Source organism: Hippopotamus amphibius, chromosome 4 (assembly GCF_030028045.1).
Source record: "Hippopotamus amphibius kiboko isolate mHipAmp2 chromosome 4, mHipAmp2.hap2, whole genome shotgun sequence".
Lineage (NCBI taxonomy): Eukaryota > Metazoa > Chordata > Mammalia > Artiodactyla > Hippopotamidae > Hippopotamus > Hippopotamus amphibius.
In genome coordinates, this window is record NC_080189.1 from 142,429,358 (window position 1) to 142,441,394 (window position 12,037).

Here is a 12,037-nt window from a genome sequence, read left to right on the forward strand (position 1 = left end):
AAACTGTATTGTAGAGTCCATTATGTTTTTAATCCTATGTTGATTTAAATTAAATGTTATCAGCTGTAACTATCATGTGTTTTAATGAGTTAAAACTCTTCACAGATCTTAGTTATAAAGCAAGTAAGGAAAGAAAGCCAGATGTACAAACTACTAGGGGGTGTAAAACTTAAATTTGATACAAATTTTAATATTAAATTAAATGAAAAACCAAAATTATTCATTGCAAATGAAAAACTTCACATACCTCAAGATGATATTAACAAACAAAATGAATCATCTTACTCGAATAAACATTAGATGGAATAGTAAAAATCCTTCTAGGTTCAAAATTAAACCTCTGATTAGGATAAAATATGAATTCTTTCATTCAAATTATTATAAACTTGATTCCTGGAAACAGACATCTAAAAACTTCCTCAGAAAAACCTATATATACACTAAGAACTGTTAAAAACAGTTAACTAGGGCTTCCTAGGTGGCGCAGTGGTTAAGAGTCCGCCTGCCAATGCAGAGGTCACGGGTTCGATCCCAGCTCCAGGAAGATCCCACATGCCGCGGAGCAACTAAGCCCGTGTGCCAAAAAAAAAAAGAAAAAAGAAAAAAAAAAAAAAAAAAACAGTTAACTAAAATAAATAAGGAAACACAAGCTTTAAATGACACATTAGACCATCTCGACTTAATTGATATTTATAGGACATTCCATCCAAAAACGACAGAATACACTTTCTTCTCAAGTGGACACGGAACATTCTCCAGGAGAGGTCACATCTTGGGTCACAAATCAAGCCTTGGTAAAATCAAGAAAATTGAAATTGTATCAAGCATCTTCTCTGACCACAACGCCATGAGACTAGATATCAATTACAGGAAAAAAACTGTAAAAAATACAAACACATGGAGACTAAACAATATGCTATTAAAACCAAGAAATCACTGAAGAAATCAAAGAGGAAATCAAAAAATACCTAGAAACAAATGACAATGAAAACACAACAACCCAAAACCTATGGGATGCAGCAAAAGCAGTTCTAAGAGGGAAGTTTATAGCAATACAGTCCTACCTCAAGAAACAAGAAAAATATCGAAGAAACAACCTAAACTTACACCTAAAACAACTAGAGAAAGAAGAACAAAAAAACCTCAAAGTGAGCAGAAGGAAAAAATTCCTAAAGATCAGATCAGAAATAAATGAAGGAAACAATAGCAAAAATCAATAAAACTAAAAGCTGACTCTTTGAGAAGACAAACAAAATTGATAAACCATTAGCCACACTCATCAGGAAAAAAAGGGAGAAGATGCAAATCAACAGAATTAGAAATGAAAAAGGAGAAGTAACAACGGACACCTCAGAAATACAAAAGATCATGAGACTACTACAAGCAACTATATGCCAGTAAACTGGATAACCTGGGAGAAATGGATAAATTCTTAGAAAAGTACAATCTTCCAAGACTGAACCAGGAAGAAATAGAAAATATGAACAGACAAATCACAAGTACGGTAATTGAGACAGTGATTAAAAATCTCCCAACAAACAAAAGCCCAGGGCCAGATGGATTCACAGGCAAATTCTATCAAACACTTAGAGAAGAGCTAACACTTAATCTTTCTCAAATTCTTCCAAAATACAGCAGAAGGAGGAACACTCCCAAACTCATTCTACGAGGCCACCATCACCCTGATACCAAAACCAGGCAAAGATGTCACAAAGAAAGAAAATTACAGGCCAATATCACTGATGAATATTGATGCAAAAATCCTCAAAAAAATAGCAGCAAACAGAATCCAACAGCACATTAAAAAGATCACACACCATGACCAAGTGGGGTTTATCTCTGGACTGCAAGGATTCTTCAAAATATGCAAATCAATCAATGTGATACATCGTATCAAAAAACTGAAGGATAAAAACCCTACGATAATTTCAATAGACACAGAAAAAGGTTTTGACAAAATTCAACATCCATTTATGATAAAAACTCCCCAGAAAATGGGCACAGAAGGAAATTACCTCAACATAATAAAAGCCATATATGACAAACCAACAGCGAACATCGTTCTAAATGCTGAAAAATTGAAAGCATTCCCTCTAAGAACAGAAACGAGACAAGGGTGCCCACTCTCACTGTTATTATTTAACACAGTTTTCGAAGTTTTAGCCACAGCAATCAGAGAAGAAAATGAAATAAAAGGAATCCAAATTGGAAAAGAAGTAAAATTGTCACTCTTTGCAGATGACATGATAGTATACATAGAAAACCCTGAAGATTCCACCAGAAAACTGCTAGCACTAATCGAATTTAGTAAAGTAGCAGGATACAAAATTAATGCACAGAAATCTCTTGCATTCCTATACACTAACAACGGAAGAGCAGAAAGAGAAATTAAGGAAACTCTCCCATTTACCATTGCAACAAAAAGAACAAAATACCTAGGAATAAACTTGCCTAAGGAGGCAAAAGACCTGTATGCAGAAAACTATAAGACACTGATGAAAGAAATCAAAGATGATACAAACAGATAGAGAGACATACCATGTTCTTGGACTGGAAGAATCAACATTGTGAAAATGACTATCCTACCCAAAACAATTTACAGATTCAATGCAATCCCTATCAAATTACCAATGGCATTTTTCACAGAACTAGAATAAGAAATCTTATGATTTGTAAGGAAACGCAAAAGACCCCAAACAGCCAAAGCAATCTTGAGAAGGAAAGACAGAGTTGGTGGAATTAGGCTTCCTGACTTCAAACTATACTACAAGGTTACAGTGATCAAGACAGTATGGTACTGGCACCAAAGTAGAAAGGAAGATCAATGGAACAGAATAGAAAACCCAGAGGTAAACCCAAGCACATATGGGCACCTTATTTTTGACAAAGGAGGCAAGAATATACAATGGAAAAAAGACAGCATCTTCAATAAGTGGTGCTGGGAAAATTGGACAGCTACATGTAAAAGAATGACATTAGAACACTTCCTAACACCATACACAAAAATAAATTCAAAATGGATTAAAGACCTCAATGTAAGGCCAGACACTATAAAACTCCTGGAGGAAAACATAGGCAGAACACTCTATGACATCCATCAAAGCAAGATCCTTTTGGACCCACCTCCTAGAATCATGGAAATAAAATCAAGAATAAACAAATGGGACCTCATGAAACATTAAAGCTCTTGCACAGCAAAAGAAACCATAAACAAGACAAGACAGCCCTCAGAATGGGAGAAAATACTTGCCAATGAAGCAATGGACAAAGGATTAATCTCCAAAATATATAAGCAGCTCATACAGCTTAATACCAAAAAAGCAAATAACCCAATCCACAAATGGGCGGAAGACCTAAATAGACATTTCTCCAAAGAAGACATGCAGATGGCCAACAAACACATGAAAAGATGCTCAACATCACTAATCATTGGAGAAATGCAAGTCAAAGCCACAATGAGGTATCACCTCACACGGGTCAGAATGGCCATCATCAAAAAATCTAGAAACGATAAATGCTGGAGAGGGTGTGGAGAAAAGGAAACCCTCCTGCACTGTTGGTGGGAATGTAAGCTGGTACAGCCACTACGGAAGACAGTTTGGAGGTTCCTTAAAAAACTAAACATGGAACTACCATATGATCCAGTAATCCCACTACTGGGCATATACCCAGAGAAAACCATAATCCAAAAGGAACATGTACCATAATGTTCATTGCAGCACTATTTACAATAGCCAGGACACGGAAGCAACCTAACCGCCTATCAACAGATGAATGGATAAAGATGTGGCACATATACATACAAAGGAATATTACTCAGCCATAAAAAGGAATGAAATGGAGCTATATGTAACAAGGTGGGTCGACTTAAAAAGTGTGTCATACAGAGTGAAGTAAGCCAGAAAGAGAAAAACAAATACTGTATGCTAACTCATATATACGGAATCTAAAAAAAATAAAAATGGTACTGATGAACCCAGGGACAGGGCAAGAATAAGGATGCAGATGCAGAGAATGGACTGGAGGACACGGGGCTGGGGAGGCGATGGGGCGAAGGGGAAGCTGGGACGAAGTGAGAGAGTAGCACAGACAAATATACACTACCAAATGCAAAACAGATAGCTAGTAGGAAGCTGCTGTATAACAAAGGCAGATCAACTCGATGATAGGTGATGCCTTAGAGGGCCAGGACAGGGAGAGCGGGAGGGAGTCGCGAGAGGGAGGGGATATGGGAATATATGTATAAATACAGCTGATTCACTCTGGTGTACCTCAAAAGCTGGTACAAGAGTGTAAAGCGATTATATTCCAATAAAGAGCTTAAAAAAAAGTTAACTAATAAATTCCTTCTTATACTAAATATGTCAATAATGGAATATCTGGAGACTCTGAAAACACAAGACACACAGAAATAATCAGCAATTCCTCTAAGATTTTCTTTTTTTTTTATAAGTTTATTTTATTTATCTATTGGCTGCGTTGGGTCTTTGTTGCTGCACACGGGCTTCCTCTAGATGATGCGAGCCGCGGCTACTCTTCATTGTGGTACGTGGGCTCCTCATTGCGGTGGCTTCACCTGTTGTGGAGCACAGGCTCTAGGCACTGAACAGTTGTGGCCTATGGGCTCTAGAGCGCAGGCTCAGTAGTTGTGGCGCATGGGCTTAGTTGCTCCGTGGCATGTGGAATCTTCCCAGTGCAGGGCTTGAACCCATGTCCCCTGCATTGCCAGGTGGATTCTTAACCATTGCGCCACCAGGGAAGTCCTCTATGATTTTCTACTAAGTTCAATTTCACATTCTTTAAGAAGACTATATCTTCTCAAACATCGCACACTGCCAACCAATGCCTTCAAAAATATCCTCTATCTTGCTTCAAAATCTGCCACCAAAACAGAAGGCATCAGGGAGGAATTCCTGTCAAAATCTATCTGCATTTGCTCCTATCTTCTTCCCTCTTATTACATCTGATAAAGTATCTTTTAAAAAATCACACACACACACATCTTCTTTACCCATTCATCTGTTAATGAACACTTAGGTTGCTTCCATAACCTGACAACTGTAAATAATGCTGCTATGAACACTGGGGTGCATGAATCTTTTCTGTTTTGAGTTTTTTATCAGATATATCCAGGAGCAGAATTTATGGGTCATATGGTAGTTCTATTTTTAGCTTTCCAAGAAACTTCCAAACTGTTTTCCACAGTGGCGGTACAGATTTACCTTCCCACCAACAGTGTATGAGGGTTCCCTTTCTCCACATCCTTGCCAACATTTATTATGTGTTCTTTCCCATGGATCATACTTTAATATAGCAAGCACTAGTTTTTCAGTAGGATAAATCCTAAAGACAGAATCACTGGGTCAAAAGGCATATGAATTTCTAATTCTGATAGTTCTTGACAAAGTGCCTTCCATAAGGATCGTGACCAATTTATACTCCCATCAGCAACATATAAACGTGATTATTTCCCCACAGCCTCACCAACTAAGATAAGAATGCTATCAAATTCTCAGATTTTCTAATTTAATAGGCAAAAAGAGAAATCTCGTTTTAGTTCTGATTTGTATTTATCTTACTTTAAATGACATCAATCATCTTTTCATATATTTGGAAGTCATTTTTATTTCCCTTAATGATTATTGCCTCTTGAAATAGTCTCCACTTACAGTTTCTATGACATGACCCTCTTCAGGTGATTTTTCTCTTAATTGCTTAGCTAATCCTTTCTCTCATTCAAAAGCTCCTACTCCAGTAACTGACCTCTAAATGTTGGAATTTCTTTAGGGTTGGGTTGATATCTTTTGTTTCTTTCTTCACATTTATTACTACAACTTTATATACTTTCTATAATCTGATGATTCCCAAATGTATATATCTAGCCAAAATTTCTTTGAATTTGGATCATATATTCCAATACCTTCTTGATATCTTCATTTGGATATTGTGCAGGCTTAACACAACCAAGAGACAATTCATTTTTATCTTCCTTATTTATATAAATGGTACAACTATCTCGTAGCTTTAACTAGAAATGTGGGTGTCATTGACTCTTCTCTCATTCCTAACCCCCCATCTACCAGCAAATCCTGTTTCTATCTTGACTCTGCTTCTCTTCATTTCCACTGCCCCACACTAGTTCCAGCTTACTCTGAATGACAGAGTAAGTCCTAATCATTGTGACAACTGAAAACAATACCCCACATTTCCAAACATCCCCCGAAGAGTGGAAAACCCTCTGGTTGAAAACTGATCTCCCTACTTCCAGTCTTACCCTTGCCAATCCATCTACCACATACATTTTTCTTTTTATGGTATAAATCAGATTATATCATCCCCCTGGATAAAATCCTTGAATGGCTTCCTGATTTACTTCAAAGAAAATCCAAACTTCTGTATCACGGCCTGTAACTCAGCCTATGTCTAATTTACTGATACCAACTTGGATTTATGTTCCCTGCTACCCCTTGCTTCTTTGCACTCTAGTCACATTTACATGCTTTTAATTCCTCAAACACACCAGGTTCTTTCTGACCTCGGAATCTTTGTACTTGCTGTTTACTCTGCATGGATTGCTTTTCAATCCATTCTTCCATAACAAACCCCTTGGCCTCCAGGTCTGATTCTAAATACCACCTCCATTAAGAGTCTGCTATGAGAACACTGCTTAGAAAATGCTCTTCTGTTATCCTTCATCATGGGTCTGCTCAGATTAATTAATAGCATTTATTCCAAGTAGTAATGAATATTTACCTGTTTCTGTTACCTGTCTCCCCAATCAGTCTATATGCTCTATGAAAGCAGAGACTTCTTTGTTCACCAAGTACCTATATGTCACTGACAGTCTTTTAGACCAAGATATCAGGTGTCAAAAAAGAGGTAAAGGGGCTTCCCTAGTGGCGCAGTGGTTGAGAATCTGCCTGCCAATACAGGGTACTCGGGTTCAATCCCTGGGCTGGGAAGATCCCACATGCCTTGAAGTAACTAAGCCCGTGAGCCACAACTACTGAGCCTCTGCTCTAGAGCCCGTGAGCCACAACTACTGAGCCCATGTGCCACAACTACTGAAGCCCACGCAACTAGAGCCTGTGCTTCACAACCAGAGAAGCCACTGCAATGAGAACCCCACACACCTCAATGAAGAGTAGCCCCTGCTTGCCACAACTAGAGAAAGCCTGCTCACAGCAACAGACCCAACACAGCCATAAATAAATAAATAAATAAATAAATAAATAAATAAATAAATAAATAAAATGTTAAAAAGAGGTAGATACTCAACAGAATATTGAATAGAGACTATGTACTGAATATTCTACCCTTGCAGTCAACTACTGAATTTCTACTAGCCCACTCCCCTATAACAATAATTAAGCTAAAAATCTCAAAAAGCAACTAAATTATACATTCAATTTAAATCAAAGTTTAAAATAAAAGGCTGTAATAAAAGATGAAATGCCATGTTTATCCAAAACTTAATTACTGTTTTTTGTTTTTTTTTTTTGCACTGTGCAGCTCATGCAGCTCGGCTTGTGGGATTCATAGTTCCTCAACCAGGGATCAAACCTGTGCCCCCTGCAGTAGAAGCACAGAGTCCTAACCACTGGAGCTCCAGGAAATTCCCTTAGTTTCTATTTTGTTCAATAAGTTCCAAGTCAAGCAACTGGTTGAAAACTTCAAAGTGAATATAAATAAATTCCTAATTTAGTGAATATGGAAAGCAACTAAATGAGCCAAGGTAAAGGATTTTTAAAATACCTTTAAAGATGAGCACAATAAAGAATTTCAAAGTACATTTTAAAAAGAGTCAACTAAGCATTTTCTAATAGCCCACCTCAGTTGTTGGGGATTTTCATGGATACCAACCACCCAGTAGTGATCAGATTTTCCTTTGCAGTGTTCTCTTGTGTTACATATAGGAGTCCATGTATGACCAAGTCCTCTGTTAAGCATTCGAACAATGCCTTCTGAATCCACATAACATGGGGTACCTATATACCAACAGAAAAACAAATCACCTGGAAACATAGCTACGTATTTGTTAAATAAGTCCTTTTTCAAAAACACACACCAATCACTCAACTTTCAACTCAAAAGCAAAACAAAAACAAAAAACAAAAAAAACCCTCCCAAAAACCAAAAAGGCAAATTATCCAAGATTATTTTCCTTAAAATTTCATTAACCACATAGAGTAAGACCTAACTGAATAAAAGGAAAAAAAAAAATCACACCTGATATGACTAACATTTATCCAAATAAAGAGGAAAAAACCTGATCCATTCAGCGAAAACTATGCCACCTGCTGGAATATAGCAGTTTTTAAAGTCAATTTCAGTAAAGAAGTTAAACTTGAATCTGAAGTTTCCTTGGTCAAGAAAAACTTGGGAAAATGAGCAGAACCTGATACAAGGTGATGATGTAGAGAAATTTGTCTTTAGTACTCTTCCTCCTCCTCTCTCCTGGCCTTGTCACTGTTCTGTCTCCAATAGTTTCCCACTGTTCTGTTCCTAGCCTCACCTAGGAAACAAGTAAGCATCCCTGTTTTCCACCTACTCTGCTCCCCTTTCAGGAAGTACGTGGCAAATTTCCTAATTATCCTTTTTTATCTATGACTTCATACCCCTCTTACTCGCAAACAGCAGTTTCCTCAGGGTCTACATCTGACTGGTAATTGGGAGGAAAAAATAAAGCTATATGAATGGAAGTTATTAATTCTTTAATAATTACATTATTAAAGCATAAGGGACTAATAATATCCCAATAGAAAACATGTCCAGAAATGGTTGGTTTTCTAAAGACAAACTGGAGCTTCCAATGATGTAATTAAAGAGCATGAACCTCCGATAATAGAAATATTTAAGCCAGAAGACAGGGTTAATAGGTGCCTTAAAATAAAGTATTCCTCAGTGTCCTTCAAATGATCTGTCATAACCCACTATTAAGTGAGTCTACAACAGCACACTGTTCAATAGAAATATCATGTGAGCCACAAATGTAATTTTAAATTTCCTAGTGCCACATGAGAAAAGGGGGAAAAAAGTGCAGCTAATTTTAATGTTATTAAATCCAATATATCCAAAAATATTATTTTAACATGTAATCAATGTAAAAGAACTAGTGAAATTTTTTACATACTTTTTTTCCATACTAAGCCTTCAAAATTTGGAGAGTATTTTATAGTTATAGCACATCTCAACTCAGATTAGCCACTTTTCAAGTGCTCTATAGCCACATGTGGCTAGTGGTTACTGCACTGGACAGTACCGCAGTAGAAAATTCCTGATTTTCATGTAGAATCTACTAAAAAAGACAAAACTTGAACACTGATTTGTGTCTTCTCTTTGCTAGCTAATAGATTTTCAGAAAAATTTATTCCCCTCTTTGTAAGTTTTCTAATCAGAATTCTGATGAAGAAGAGATCTTATACATAAAACAGTGGTTACCCTGCTTGGAAATTCCAGTTTCCAGTTCTTCCAATATATTAAAATAAAGAAATTTAAACATAAAATATAGACAATTTATCTTTAAACAAATTAATAAGGAATAAAATAATGAAACAATTTTCTCCTTGAAAAATGTCTGTAATATAAATGAATTTATCTTGCCTTCAGCTGAAAATCCAACCCATACAAGGTACGATTTCCTTGTAAGAGGAAGAGGATCACCACGTAAAATTTGTTTTTTCTTGTTCCCCAGCTCTAGCAGTTGAACTCCAAGGCACTGATCCCCATCAAATCCTGTACCTAATGAGAAAATGCAAATATAAATCAGGTATCAAAGGTTATTTAGTGGGGCTTCCTAGGTGATTGCAGTGGTTGAGAATCTGCCTGCCAGTGCAGGGGACATGGGTTCGATCCCTGCTCCAGGAAGATCCCACATGCTGCGGAGAAACTAAGCCTGTGCGCCACAACTATTGAGCCTGCGCTTTAGAGCCTGTGAGCCACAACTATTGAGCCCATGTGCTGCAACTACTGAAGCCCACGTGCCTAGAGCCCGTGCTCTGCATCAAGAGAAGCCACAGCAATGAGGAGCCCGTGCACCTCAACAAAGAGTAGCTCCCACTCACCGCAACTAAAAAGAAAGCCCGTGTACAGCAAAAAAAAAAAAAAAAGACCCAACACAGCCAATTAAATAAATAAATTTATTAAAAAAAAGGTTATTTAGCTATAATGCAGTCAATTATCTTCTGTGAATCAAATTTATTTTTCCTAGACTAATTAGCAGTACTTTTTATAGATAATCTACTTACCCGAGACACCATTCAGGGATTAGAAGCAGGATAGTATGTTACATGAACTATTTATATAAAGTATTTATAAGTCATGATTCATTCACTCAAGAAGTATTTACAGAGAGCTTACTTTGTACCAGGTACTAAGACTACAATGGTAAACAAGACAAAGTCAGTGTTCTCATGAAATTCATATTCAGGTAGGAGAGGTAAAACTAATTTAAAAAGAAAGAAAATACTAAATTGTCATTATCGAAGATTAAAATACTAATGTGATACAGAGTGTCAGACTGAGTGGCTACTTTAGATTGGACAGACAAAGGTGGCCTTTTGGGAAAGTGAAATTTAAACTGAGATATGAGTTGCAAATTGCAGCCAACCATCCATCCACATGATAGGGGAGGAGCACTACAGTAGACAGGGAAAAGCTAATGAAAAGGGTCTAGGGTGGGAACAAGCTCGGTGAGTTTGAAGAACACAAAGAAGCCAGCAAGGCCAGAATCAGTAACAAGAGAAAAAGTGGTAAGAGATGAGGCTGAAGAGGCAGGCAAAGGTCAGATCATGTAGGACCTTGCCACCTCTGATAATTTTGATTTTTATTCTAAAGCAATAGGAAGTCATCAGAGGAATATGAGAGCAAGACGGAAGTGACTGGATTTATGTTTTTGAAGAATCACCTAGGCTGCCATGTGGAGAATGGATTGTGGGAGGCAAGAATTGAAGCTGAAAAGCTAGTTAGGAGGTTATTACAACAGTCCAAGAGATGACGTCTGGGTTGGACTGCGGTTTTAGTGGACGTAAAAATAGCGATTTGCAATGTGTTATGTGAACTGACATGATACCACCTTGCTGACAGAGGTAATGTGGGGGGTGAGGGAAAGAGAAGAATCAAGGACAACTCTTACATTTCTGGCTTGCGTAGCTAGACTGATAGTATGCCATTGACTGAAATGGAAAAACTAAGGAGCAAGTTTGGAGGGAAAAAGAAAGCCCAGAGGCTTTACTGTGACCAAGTGAAGTTTGAGATGCATATCAAAACTCTACATAGAGATTTCAAGTCGGCAATTGGATTTCAAGTCTGGAGACACAAGAAGGGAGTAGGGCTGCTGATATTAATTTAGAAGTCATGAACACATAGATGTATTAAAGCCATGGATGTTAACAAGATATCCCAAAGTAGTTTCTCAAACTGCATTTTTTTTTGACCTGTGAGTCATGAAATCAATCCAGAGTTACAATCAGAATTTAAAGAAAAATGAAATCAAAGAGTGAATACTGTCCATGAGACTTTCATTCTAGCTACAGATGCAGGTATGTATAGAACAGCAACATAGAATGTATTTCTCACTAGGGCTAAGCAGTCGAAAGATTGATAGCTCCTGACCTAGGGAGCAAGAGAAGGGGGCTGTGACGGCGCCCTGGAGCACTGCAGCTAAGAGATGGGCATAGGAAGAGGGGTAAGCAAAGGAGATGAAAGAGTCATCAGTAAGGAAAAAACTGGGAGAGTGACGTCACGGAAGGCAAAAGAAGAAAGTGCTTCTGGTGGAATTATTTACATAAATAAACATAAAAAGATCATTGGTAACCTTGATAAAACCAGCCTTAGCACAGTGATGGGGACCAAAGATAGAATATGAAGTGAGGAAAAGGAGGCAGCAACTTTTTAAGTCACATTCAAAGATGCTTTGGTCCTTCACACAAGGAGTTAGTTTATTTTTTGAGGCATTTAAACTCTGATAATTCTTATAAGATATAGACATAGAAGCAATTAACCAAACTCTACCTTAGAATTCTCTCTATAGTACAGT

At 37.4% G+C, this 12,037-nt stretch overlaps 1 protein-coding gene across 3 annotated transcripts in view; it reads right to left on the minus strand.

The window, feature by feature from the left end:
- The window catches only part of WDHD1 (WD repeat and HMG-box DNA binding protein 1), a 60,784-nt gene that overhangs the window by 16,889 nt on the left and 31,858 nt on the right, over positions 1 to 12,037 (minus strand). For all 3 annotated transcript variants that reach the window (XM_057732522.1, XM_057732523.1, XM_057732521.1), the window contains exons 15-16: positions 9,604 to 9,741; positions 7,832 to 7,988 (exon numbers count right to left, since the gene is read on the minus strand). In XM_057732522.1, the coding sequence (XP_057588505.1) occupies positions 7,832 to 7,988; positions 9,604 to 9,741 (295 nt within the window). The remainder of the gene's footprint in view (positions 1 to 7,831; positions 7,989 to 9,603; positions 9,742 to 12,037) is intronic.